Source organism: Globicephala melas, chromosome 10 (genome assembly GCF_963455315.2).
Source record: "Globicephala melas chromosome 10, mGloMel1.2, whole genome shotgun sequence".
Taxonomy (NCBI): domain Eukaryota; kingdom Metazoa; phylum Chordata; class Mammalia; order Artiodactyla; family Delphinidae; genus Globicephala; species Globicephala melas.
Window position 1 is genome coordinate 60,670,357 of NC_083323.1, and position 13,259 is coordinate 60,683,615.

General features: G+C 43.5%; 1 protein-coding gene across 1 annotated transcript; it reads left to right on the plus strand.

Moving 5' to 3' along the window:
• The first annotated feature begins 4,359 nt into the window (after positions 1 to 4,359).
• Positions 4,360 to 9,344, plus strand: LOC115850486 (keratin, type II cytoskeletal 6A-like). Its single transcript, XM_060305528.1, has 9 exons — positions 4,360 to 4,899; positions 5,899 to 6,113; positions 6,457 to 6,517; positions 6,662 to 6,757; positions 6,882 to 7,046; positions 7,525 to 7,650; positions 8,476 to 8,696; positions 8,916 to 8,950; positions 9,064 to 9,344. The coding sequence occupies exons 1-9, from the start codon at positions 4,360 to 4,362 to the stop codon at positions 9,342 to 9,344; spliced, it is 1,740 nt and encodes a 579-aa protein (XP_060161511.1).
• Positions 9,345 to 13,259: the final 3,915 nt, after the last annotated feature.

Here is a 13,259-nt window from a genome sequence, read left to right on the forward strand (position 1 = left end):
TCATCCTGTATTCTATTTAAATGGAAATATCAGTATAAACTTCTGATGTGAGTACTTTTTAATTATATTTTTACATTTTTCTTAGCTCTATCCATTGAAAAGTCTTCAAAGCAAGAATAACCCAGTAACAATGAACACCCATAGCATGCAAGTTTTAGCTTGTGAATATCATTTCTCAATAAAAGGTACCAGAGCTACTCACAAAAATGGCTGATTCCATGTCTGTTGCAAGATAAGTACAAGGTAGCCTTGAGACATCTCGTCCCTGTCAACAAGGGAGCTTTCAAAGTCCAATGCGTTTCTGTCAAAAGGACACAGAAGCCAATCTGAGGAGCCCATTGGCCTAAAATGGACAGTTTAAGCACCAGAAGGATTAATGCCTGCAATGGACTCAAACATATCAAATATATTTTTTGAACTGTGAATTTATAATTATACAAACCCCAAAAAACAAACAAAAAATAACTTTCTTTATTACATTTGGAAATTGCTGGGGTCCCAACCCACTATTCTAAAATTGCAAAATAAAGAAAAAAAAGCACTTATTCTGCCTTTCCTGTATCAATTAACTACATATTAGGTTACCTAAAAAGGAAACAATGACAATTCCTTCCTTATAGATGACTCCCAGGTGATAAATGCAGAGGCAGGATGTTAAATTAATAAGTTACCAGTTTGCAACTCCTCATGAAATGTCAATCTGGGAATTGATCAATGAATATTAAAATATTACATGACAAATTTATTGGACACTTTTTCAGGGAGGGTTAAGACTGGAACTATAGATATACCTGGATCAGTCTTCACATCACTAAATTGAACAACTTGTGTTATATGCCTCATGATCTGATGCAACATGGGGCACACGGCACCAGCTGGGACATAATCTTGCCTGAAACAATGGAACTAAATCTAATCAACTCTAATATAACTAGTACCTAGGAAAAACCGGCGTTACAAGTTACGTGGCACCAACAGAAACAACGAGCCAAATCCAGAACGCAGACGTTCTAGAGAAAAAAAAACAATTTCTCCACAAATCAGTGATATATAAAAGAAAACAATGGAATCTATTACAGAATGAAAGAAGCTTAAGAGAACCAACAGTCCAATGCAATATGTGAATCTAGTTAGGCTGTTGCTTCAAGCAAACCAGCATAAAAAGACATCTTTGAGATTATCAGAGAAGTATGAACATAAAAGAGTATTAGGTTTCATTAAGAAGTGACTGTTGCTCATGATCGATATAAAACTGTTGTACAGTTAGATTTAAAAGTCCTTAAGAACTTAGACATGCGTGCAAATATTGACAAGTGAAATGACTTAATGTCTTAATTTCCTTGAAGATACATCAACAGAAGTAGAAGATTTCAATATAAGAAGTAATGGAATTAGATGAGACATGCTGAGAAATATGGACAAGTGTTTAATCTGGGGGATTGGTACATGGTGGTTTACATCCTATTCTCTTTCATTGTATCTGTTGGGCTTTCAATGATGCAAACTGTGATTAAGCAATAAAGGAGGTTCTTCCACTGAGGAGAACACAAATATATTTTGGGATTAAATTTCTGATTATGGTAAATATGATGGCTTGTAGAAAACTTTCAGGTGACTCTTATCATGGCTCAGGGAAGGGAGAGGCCCTGAGCACAATGATGTCTTCATTGAATCCAATAGTTTCCATGCAGCATGAGAAAGGAAAATTAATATGTTGAATTTCAATTATTGCTTAATATTTTAAATGCTATATGTATTATAAATATAAATATATGAATGGGAGACTTCTGAATGTAGCCTAATGGAGGAAAGGGAGGCATTTCCCCTTCTCAGATATTATCTTAAAACAAACAAGGAGAACAAGAAAAGTAAAAGTAATCTCCACACTCAATCCCCAAAAGGAAAACATCTTAAAGTCCTTCAATCAAAAAAAAATAAAAATAGAAAACTCTTCTCACAGAAAGAAAGAAATCAAACACAGTTATTGGGAAACTGAGAGAGAAGATGCCCTCAGTGCAGATCTCAGAAAATCCAGTGAAGAACACTCTTGAGAGCAAACAAATCAAAACTAAACAATGTGGTAACCACAGAGGGACAGCACACAAAGTTAACCCTGAGGTTTTCCTACTGCCAGGCACTGCTGACTCATGTAACTCCTACTGTATGAATGTGAAGAACATGTCCTCGGGTGCAAATCCAAGAATCGCTGGTTTGCAACAGTCAGAAGTGGGTGTGTGTGTTCCAGGGAGGACCCATTTGCCATGAAGTTTCAAGACCCAGTGAAGGCAGGGTTGAGTAAGTGATCAGAGGCAAGGCCTATTGGCAACAGGTTGTCGGGGAAGCAAAGAAGACTGAGACTGAACTGCGAGCCATGCTGCAGCCATCTTCCTTGGCTTCGTCTAATTAAAATTAAAAGAATTATTCACACAGCCTGTGCCGTAATGAGAATTCCTGTTAGCCTGGTTGCAGCCTGGCCCCTCCTCCCAGAATGCTGTCTGCAAAAGACAGGTCCAGAAGGAGCTCGCCTCTTTCAAAGATGAGCCCTTGTTAGAAAGGAACAATTCCAGGCCCCACGAAGGATACTTTACATTGAAACAGAAAAACAAAAGTCACTTAGAAAACACTCCACAGAAAAAAGTGACAAAAATTATTACCGAAAGGGCAATGAAATAAACACCACGGTGAAATAAGAGAACAAAAGGGCAGTAGAATGAGAAATAAAAGATTAAAATATGAGTTGATAGAGCTCAGAAAAGGAGCAGAGAAGAAAGATAAAGCCACAATAGAAACGAAGGCCAAGCTGAAAGCAGCATAAGACGTTGCTGATGCACAGCAATGGACCACAGGTAAAGGTGGAGAAAACAGCCTGTAGAAAATAGCATGAGAACCGAGTGAAAACATAGATATGGGAGACAAAGTACATATACCATGAGTGCAACTTCAAAAGAAAATATATATGCGTGTTTCATATATATGTATGTATATATTCAATATATATACTCGCATGCATCACACATACCCAAGGAAAAACACAGAAACATATCTAAGTGACGTGACTACAAGGGTACACAGGGAAGTGGCAACACTGCTTTGTCTTCCTAGGCAGGAGTGGGGAATGATCTTGAGCATGTAATTTTTTCCTTAACCATGTATTACTTGTTTAATTTTTCAGTTAATAGGTAGGTGTGTAAATATCAATATTCAGTATATAAACAGGCATTCTATGACATCTGTATCTGTAATGTTTAAATAGATAGCTTATTAAGCTTCTAGTTTGAACTGTCAGTTTACAGGATACACAAAGGACACGAGATCATGGTAAATAAGACAACATGACTATGCAAATGCACAGGACAAATAACCTGTTTTTTATTTTTTTCACAAATAAACTGCAAGTGGAAAAGCGGAGGAGGATTTAAGGACTTAAATGATTTTACAGATGTATTACTTTAAAGACATATCACCGAAATACAAAATGTATGGAACTTATTAGAATCCTGATTTGGACAACCCAAACATAAAATATAAATAACACAAACAGATTTAGTTCAAGATTGAATAGATACTCCTTAATGTTAATGAATACATAAATATTAAGGATATATAAATGGTATTTGGTTATGTATTTAAAAAGCACCTCATTTACAAAATAAATGTTGAATTCTATACTAAAGAAATGATATGACCTCTGGGATTTGCTTTTGAATATTTTAAGATTGATAGGGAATTGGGTAGGAGTATAGAAAAAATAAGGCTGACCATGAGTTAATACTTTGTATAAAATCCAGTGATAGATATACAGAGGCCCATTATATTGTAAATCTACATATCTACCTGTGGGAAATTTTTAATGAAAGCAAAAAAAAGTCATGTTTAACTTCTGTAATCAGTGAAAACACTAATAATTATAGGTAAGGGATAAGCAATAGGTTATTTTATATCCAGTATTTCTGCCTTGTGGGTGAAACACCAAGGCAGAGGAGCTTCAGTACATTTCATACACGAGCGTAACATGGAGAACCTCTGTGTGAGTCACTGACTAACTCCCAGCTAAGTGAATTCAGACTAGTCTTATTGTACTGAGAGCAGTCAAAGCTGGAAGGCAGGAGAAATTTTCCCTGACTAAAGGAAATCTAAAATGCGATCTTCAGATTTCATAACTTTTCTAATAAACCACATGTGATCTCACTCTTTGTAAAGCCCAGCCTTCTCAATCTGCAGGCTCACCTTCCAGCACTGAGCCCAGCCCATTTTCCCCATATATAAGCCACTGCTGGGAACCTCATCTCACCGATCTGCTCCTCTCAGCTCTACCCTCCACCTCTCACGCCCTCCTCAGCCTCTTCGACTTCAGGAATCATGACTTCTAGATCCACCGTGAGAAGCCAAAGCGGCAGCCGCCGTGTCTTCAGTGCCGGCTCAGCCAGAGTCCCTGGGGTCAACCGCTCTGGCTTCAGCAGCATGTCCGTGTGCCGCTCCAGGGGCAGTGGAGGCTTCACTGGAGTGGGTGGAGGAGCTAGCTTTGGCAGCCGCAGCCTCTATGGTATAGGGAGCTCCAAGAGGATCTCCCTCGGAGGGGGCAGCTGTGCCTTCGGTGGCGGATATGGCGGCAGAGCTGGAGGCGGCCTTGGTTTTGGATGTGGAGACGGGAGTGGATTTGGTTTCGGCAGTGGAGCTGGTGGTGGCATTTGGCTCGGTGGTGGAGCTGGCTTTAGTGGTGGCTATGGGGGCTCTGGCTTCTCCATCTGCCCCCCTGGAGGCATCCAAGAGGTCACCATCAACCAGAGTCTCCTGACTCCCCTCAACCTGCAAATCGACCCCACCATCCAGCGAATCAAGACTGAGGAGCGGGAGCAGATCAAGACCCTCAACAACAGGTTCGCCTCCTTCATCGACAAGGTGAGCCGGGAGCACCTGCCCTCCACTGGGATTTCAGAGTCCCCAGTCGAGAGACGCAACCAATGTCCTACCAGGGGGAGTCTCGGGAGAGAGGGAGGAAGGGACTCGGGCTAGCTCTCCACTGGGATGCAGGACAGGCTCCATGTGGGCCACAGGTAGAAGGTGATAAAAATCATTTACAGCTACTGATCCCTTAAATGTCTTCATTCCTGTCTGGGAAGCATTCTCCACTCTTGATAACCCTCAAGCAAAGGAAAGGAACTGAGAGAACGGAACGAGTTAGCTTGATCTTCTGAAGGGTCTAAGAAATTAAAAAGGGAATTACAGTGGAAACAGCACTTGAGCCTTAGCTGGGGTGGTGGCGGGGAAGGAAAGACGATAAAAAACCAAGGGAAATTACAGGAAAAAAAGACTCAGAAACATGTATATGTGCATAGAAATACTTAACTTGTAGAACCAGATCATGAGCATTAAGGGAGCTTGTTTTAGAGGGACTCATACACTAGATGGGAAAGAAGATTAAATCCAATCATCAATAGGGTTGGAATTTAACCATTAGATTCTAAACATTTGACATCCCTTTAACTGAGATACACCCTATAAAATAACTCTGCCCAATATACGAGAGAAATACTATTTTAAAGTACATTTGTGATTGTGCTTATCAAGAGGAAGAAAAGAAATGTTGAAAGTCACTGACTGACAGGCTCCGTAATTGAGAAGAGGGACTATCTGATAGCTCCCTGGGGAAACTTGGCCAGTGAGATCTGTGTGGTGTGAAGGAAAACAGTCAGGGGAGCAGAGCTGTCAGCCTGAGCCTCTGTACATGCTCTGGAGTAGCCCAGCACCATGGGGACCATCAGATCTGCTTGGGGACAGTCAACTCACCTCTCTTCCTTCCTTCCTTCCTTCCTTCCTTCCTTCTTCCTTCCTTCCTTCCTTCCTTCCTTCCTTCCTTCTTTCCTTTGTTGGACAAATAACCATCTTGTCTTTCTCCAGGTCCGATTCCTGGAGCAGCAGAACAAGGTCCTGGAAACCAAGTGGGCCCTGCTGCAGGAGCAGGGCACAAAGACCGTGAGGCAGAGCCTGGAGCCTTTGTTCGAGCAGTACATCAACAATCTCAGGAGACAGCTGGACTACCTTGTCTCAGAGAGAAGCCGTCTGGACTCAGAGCTCAGGGGGATGCAGGACACGGTAGAGGACTTCAAGAAGAAGTGAGTTACAGGAGAGAAAAGGGCTCAGTTTCCTGAAGCCCACGCTTCAAGTCTATTAGATGACCAGGTCCAAATGAGGGCATGATTCTTAGTAAAACGTGTCCATGGAAATGAAACCACAATTCTTGCCTAAACACAAACCCCAAAGAACAAAAGGGCCATACAGGTAGATGGGGAGAGTAAAGATGTAAACAATTTAGGGACCACAGAATTCATCTTTTAGGCTTACTGGCAGGAAAGCTCCATTTGGATATATCCATTGTGGGAAGTTGGGATCCCAGGCTGCCTTTTCTGTATCATCTTCACCACTGACTCAATTAGGTTTTACCCTTTCTAATTCCAGATATGAAGATGAAATCAACAAGCGCACATCAGCAGAGAATGAATTTGTGAATCTAAAGAAGGTAAGATGAGTAAGATCAGGGGTTCATGTTTCTTTGCCGACGGAGAGGACTCTGAGAAAAGAATAATCAGCGAGACTAAAGGAGGAGCAGACTGGGAAGGAGGGCTTGGCTCATCTGATCTCAAGTTTTTGGCTTCTTCCCTAGGATGTGGATGTTGCTTACATGACTAAGGTTGATCTACAAGCCAATGCAGACGCTCTCATAGATGAGATCAACTTCCTCAGAGCCCTCTATGAAGCAGTAAGCATCTTTCCACACTGTTTTATTGACTCTAAAGAGATTTGCAAAGGATGGAAAATCTTAGGCTTGGGTACCTCTGTAAATGTCATGGGAAAAGAGGATCTGACGATCTCATGTTCTGCAGGAACTGGCTCAGATGCAAACCCACGTCTCAGATACTTCTGTCGTCCTCTCCATGGACAACAACCGCACCCTGGACCTGGACAGCATCATCGCTGAAGTCAAAGCCCAATATGAGGAGATCGCTCGCAGGAGCCGGGAGGAGGCTGAGTCCTGGTACAAGTGCAAGGTGAGCAGTGAGGGGGAAGCTGTTGAAGAATCCCTGTACCTCCCCCCGGAAGACCAGCAAGGCTTCCCGAGACTTCACTCGGGAAATCTACATCTAGGAAGCGGGGGTCCACTCAAAGAACGTGTACCCTGAACCAACAGAGTAGATCTTTACAGTATTTATGTCCAAGTCTAGTAAGTCAAGGAACCTAAATGTAGGACAAAAGCTACCATAGATAAAGGCCAAGGGATCTTTGCTTTAGCTTCACCCTGATGCTGGTTCTCAGAAACAGTACAGAGGATGTTCTGGTCCTGAAGAGAACCAGGCAGTCAGTGGTCCTACCAAGGGTGGTGTGTGATGGGTGTACAGTGTCCATGACCTTGTAACACCAATTTTCTTAAAACACCTTGTGGAGAAACCATTAGTTTCGATTTGTGAAAACCTTGATTAGTGTCCTGTGAAGCCCATGAACACCATCCTCTCTCCCTCTGGTTTACAGTACGAGGAGCTGCAGAGTTCAGCGTGCAGATATGGGGACGACCTGTGCAACACCAAACAGGAGATCGCTGAGATCAACCGCATGATCCAGAGGCTGAGATCTGAGATCGACCACGTCAAGAAGCAGGTATGGTGGGGACCATGGAGGAGAAAAGCATCCTTTCCTTCCTAGACCACCAGGGATCATCAACCACCATGTAGGGAACTCCTGGGCACTGAGGGAACAGCAGGGAGGGGAGGACATGTACTTCCTCCCTTAGTGAGTTCCCACAGTTTGGAGAGATGGATCCCAACCCAAGAGCAGGAAACAAATGCATGACAGGACCAATCCCGACTGGTCGACAGTACAAAGGTACAGTCTTGAGGCACTGAAGTGAGATTCAATAAGAGGAATGATTGATTTAGGAACTCAAGACAGTAGTTGGCAAAGAAAAGTTCAGGCCAGAAAGTGTGAGGAAGAGTGCTGCAAATATGCTCAGATTCGATGTGAAAAAGAAGCTGAGTAAAGACACAGGACAAATGAGGGTTTTCCAAAAATGTGAAGTGGAAGGAAGGCAAGGTCGCAGCTGTTTAAAGTGAAATCATCTCCTCACTGTGGGTGTCTGTGGTTTTGTGTGAGTTAGTGTGCACCCACATGCACTTACCCAAACTGTCAACATTCAGAAGAAGCCAGTGGGTCCATTTCTTCCAATGTCCCCTGGTCTTGGGTCTGCTGTAGTATCTTCCAGCACTCACCACCTCCATCTTCATTAGGGTGGTTAACACAGAGGCGTATAGGGAGCTCCTAGCCTAGTTCAGGGTTGCAGAATGGAAAAAGACTGGACAAAAAGAATCAAACCTCCTTTTCCATGGAATCTGGGCTCTAGAGCTCTTCCTCACTGGGAAAGAAGAAGCATGGTTCATCTCCTCAGGAGTCCAGATTGCAGGTTCATCTGCCCATCTTCCCCTCTAGTGCACCAGCCTGCAATCCGCCATCGCCGATGCAGAGCAGCGTGGGGAGCTGGCCCTCAGGGATGCCAAGAACAAGCTGGCCGAGCTGGAGAACGCCCTGCAGAAGGCCAAGCAGGACATGGCGCAGCTACTGAAGGACTACCAGGAGCTCATGAATGTCAAGCTGGCCCTGGACGTGGAGATCGCCACCTACAGGAAGCTGCTGGAGGGCGAGGAGTGCAGGTGAGTAACTCACACAACCTCCTCAAACATCTGGGTCCATCTCCAAGGCGTCCAGCCAGTGAGCACCACTGGAAGGCACTCTAGTCGTGGCCATAATGCCACTCCCAGAAAACCACGTAGAAGGCACGTTCCCCATGGGCTCTCCTCACGCCAAAGCTTCCCACGCTGGTCCAGCTCTGGCTCTGAGGTCTCATAATGGCTGTGTCTCCTCTCTCCTAGGCTGTATGGGGAAGGCGCTGGACAAGTCAACATCTGTAAGTACCTTCACTTGCCTCCCTCCCTTGCCCTTGTGCTCTTCTGACTGGACTCTGTGTGGCAGAGTGAGCTCACCATGTCTTGTCATGGCCTTGTCCCCTTGCCTCTCCAGCCGTGGTACAGTCCACCACCTCCATTGGCTATGGCGGTGCTGGCGGTGCTGGCGGTGTCAGCAGCGGCTACGGCATGGGCGGAGGCGGTGTCAGCAGCGGCTACGGCATGGGCGGAGGCGGTGGCTACTCCTACGGCAGTGGTCTCAGCGTTGGAGGTGACTTCAGTTCCAGCGGTGGCAGAGCAATAGGTGGTGGCCTCAGCTCCTCCGGGGGCAGCAGTTCCACCGTCAAATTCAGCACCACCTCCTCCTCCTCCGGCAGGAAGGGCTACAGGCCTTGAACACCTGCCACGGGCTCGTGGTCCCACAGCGTCTCAGGCTCCCTCTCCGGCTTCACTGCCCTTTCCTCCAGTTGCTTCCTCTCTCCTGCTTCTTTCTTCTCTTACTCCTTGAGTTAGAACTGAAGTTGCTGAGTGCCCTCATGTCCTCTCTGCCACACCTGCTGCATCTGAGCTTCCATTGCTCACCATCGGAAGGTCCCTGTCTGGGTCCTACTCCAGAACAGGACAATCCCCCTAGATTTCCACTGGCCCAGTATGTCCCATCTCACAGGTGTTGTGTTCCTCCCTTGCAGTGATCATGAAAGCACAAGTGACTAGTTCTATGATGTACGGGGGTCTGTATCCCTGTGATGCTTCCTCTGCTCTTTGCTCACTTGTATTGCTAAATAAAGCAGATTTGTACTATAATGCATGGTTTCATATTGCCTTGCTTTGTTACCAATGGTTCTTGCGGTTTTCATCGGGCAAATGCCTTTTCAGGAATGAAGCATACTCCCAATTGCCATGTGCGTCGCCCCCCTCCTTTAGAGAACTTCAACAAACAGCAGTTTGGCATCCTTATGCTCAGATTTCCTTCACAGATAAGATTTCATCTAAATGTTTGGCAAGTGTAATGGGAAGAATATGGTTCACCATATTGTATACTCTCCTTTTAATTGCCCATACCAAGAAGTAATGGTTGAGTTTCTCTTCCTTCTTCTCTAATATCACTCCAGCCATGCCCAAGGGATCAACTCTCAATGTCCAGTAGGGGAAAGATATTTCTGGTCTAACATAGCAAAATGACATTTAACAAGAGAGTAAGATGTTTGATTTTTATTTAGACTTAACTTCATGACCAACATACTTGCCTGACAAGGTGTATCAAGGGTAGTTAAAGTGGATATACTGCTGAGCTGAAATTCTATTTCTAGAAATGTATTCTGAAGAAATACTACAAATGCAGGAAGGAGTATGTACATGGATGTGAATCCCATCTTCCCAGCAGGGAAAATTAAAAGCAGGAGAGCTGGTCAAATCACCACCAAACTCAGATTCTGGTTTTTAAAGTGTGAAGGCAAAACGAGAATGGGAATATCTACCTTCTCACACCTTAAGACTCTTGCAGAGATGGATGAAGCTGAATCCTTCATCTCTCTGGCGTGCTCTGGCTACTGTGACTTCTCTGAATGGGTAACGAAAACTCAGGATATGGTGCAAGGCTCATCATTCACTAGTGCTGCCTTTTGTCCACACCTTTCCCTATTTCCTCATGAGTGACCAGTATCTCCCTTGCCCCCAGGCTCTTACAACACAAGCGAAAGTTTCTTGTATTCCATAATATAAAGAGGGTGAATCTGGATCCTTTTGTATCAGTATTCTGCTGTATTCACCTATAACCATTCCCCCAGGAAAGTGGGCAGCCTCTCACATTGGTACCTCCTCACTTTGCCCAGAACTTCCCCCACAGCTGGTATGTGATGATTTGGTTCCAAAATCTAAGCCCACTTAGTATTTATATTATTATGTACCCGTGAGGAATAATGGAAAGAAAATACTGACCAGGAAATATATATGGAATATATCAATGAATAATAAACAGGTTGCAAAATAATATGTACACATGGATTTATCTTATTAAAATCTTATGGTACATGTGCTGATAGCGAAACGGCAGACTGTAAACCATCAAGCTCTCCTTTTGCCAAAGAAACATCGAAAAAACAACCAGAAGCTGTCTGAACAAACTTTGCAGGAGCTCTGGAAAACACTCAAGAGTTTACAGCAAACAAGCAAATGCCCAATCAAGAAAATCCACCTTCAAAACGATAGCAAAGCTTTGTGACAATTTTCCTAGCACTTGCCCTGCCCTATACCTGGTGTAGTTGTAGTCTTGAGAAAGCAGCAGCCTTATTCTAGAACTTTCCCCCACCCCTCTCCCACCCTCCAGTCCCCTCTCAAACCCATTTGCTCCTCTTGGTCACCCTCCACCACCCAGCACATGCATCTTGAACCAGAGAGCAGATGCAGATTATTTGCAAATTACTGTGCAAGTCTCTTCAAACACATCTGGGGCATTCCTGAAGAAATAATACAGGATTCTCACCTTTGTTCCACATAAATCCAAATGCAGGCAAGAGAAGCAGCAGGTACAGTTAGTAAACACTGTAGGGCAGACTACAAACCCACAGAGGCCTGGGGCAAAAGACTACGGGAGAAGATATACAATAGACCCTCTGACCATCTAAGGTCTAGAGGCTAAGCTGGAGTGAGAGTCTGGGAAATGAGGACATTCAGGAGCAGCTGTGTATATGAGAGAATTTAGAAAACTGTGCCTAGGTCCAGACAAGACACCTGCTCAGAAAATTCTTGAGAAGGTCTTAAGCATTAACCTTGGGCTGATCTCTAGGTTCAGAGCAAGCCCCACTAAGTGGTGAAGGAGTATCCAGTCACAGGGAGAGTTGGTTGTTCTCAGTTTGTTATTTTGGCTTTTGGTTGTTGTTGTTTTTTTAGCTCCTGGTATACAAGAAAATCTTCATCAAGACAGTAGCTGAACACAAGCTATAGGAGCAGCCTGAAGTTGAGGTTTTACTGCATGCCAGGCACTGCTGACTCATTTAACACAACTAGGTCAATGTGAAGGACAGGTCCTCAGGTGCAAATCCAAGAATCCCTTGTTTGCAACAGTCAGAACTGGGAGTAGGACCTGAGGCAGGACCACATTAGTCATGATCTTTCTAGAAACTGGGAAGTAGAATTGAATAACAAATCAGAAACAAGGCCTATTGGCAACATTTTGTTAAAAAGAGGGACAAAAAGCAGAGAGAATGTGAATTTGTCACTCTGCAGTGATTTGTTGGGCAAGGTTTTTAAGGAATAAGAGAATTATTCGCACAGCCTGTTAACCTGAATATGGCCCCAGCTCACTCCCCAGAATACTTTCTGCAAATGACTGGTCTAGAAGGAGTTCACGTCATTCAAAGATGAGCACTAGTCAGAAAGGAACTGGTCCAGGACTCACTAAAGAGAATACACATTCAAAAATGAAATGAACAGGAAAAACAAAAGGCAGATAATGATCACTCATCAGAACAAAGTCACTATAAAATATTGCCAAAATAAAACAAACCCTCTACAAAATTAGAGAAGAAAAAGTATATAATGAGACAATAAGAGATAAGCCATTACTAACAGAAGTCAGATATGAGGCAGAGAGAAAAACAAAGCCAGCAGGGAAATGAAGGCCAAGTTGATGTCAGTACAAAGGACAATAGACGTGCTGAATGCACAACAAAGGGCGTATGGGAGAATATGGAGAAAAGAGAATCGGGGGTCATAGAGGGAGTTAACGAGGGGTTAAAGGAGGGTCAAGAGGATATATAGATAAAGAAGACAAAGTAGATTCAACACAAGAATAATTGAAACACCTAAAGGAGGAGTATACACACTCATACGCAAACTCATACACACAAATTGTCCCCCCCAAAGCACAGAAACATCTTCAATTAGGTGGCTGGGGATTTGCCCTGAAATTTATTTTGATAGACAAATGTGCACAATTTAGGCATTTTTTAAATGTGTAAATATTGTATATGGGTATAAAGAATGAAATCTTGCCACTTGTGACAACATGGATGGATCTCTAGGGCATTATGTTAAGTGACATAAGTCAGACAGAGAAAGACAAGTACTGCAAAGTCTCTTATATGTGGAATCTACAAAAGAAATTTTCAAAAATTTAAAAACTAAGCTCATAGACACAGAGATCAGATTGATGGTTGCCAGAGGCGGGGGAAGGGATGGGAGTGGGAGAAATGGGTGAACTGTTTTCGTGAGGCTTTTTTTTAAGTTTAAATAAATTAAATTTTAAAAGCCCACAGAGATAAAACCACATACTATTAGAATGGCTAACAAAGTAATTGAGGATACCAAGGC

Bases quoted from the DNA above. Each gene is read 5' to 3' on its own strand.
- LOC115850486 (XM_060305528.1), top strand. From the start codon at position 4,360: ATGACTTCTAGATCCACCGTGAGAAGCCAAAGCGGCAGCCGCCGTGTC. The intron at 6,518-6,661 runs GTAAGATGAGTA...CTTCTTCCCTAG, and splicing joins AATTTGTGAATCTAAAGAAG to GATGTGGATGTTGCTTACAT. The intron at 7,047-7,524 runs GTGAGCAGTGAG...TCTGGTTTACAG, and splicing joins AGTCCTGGTACAAGTGCAAG to TACGAGGAGCTGCAGAGTTC.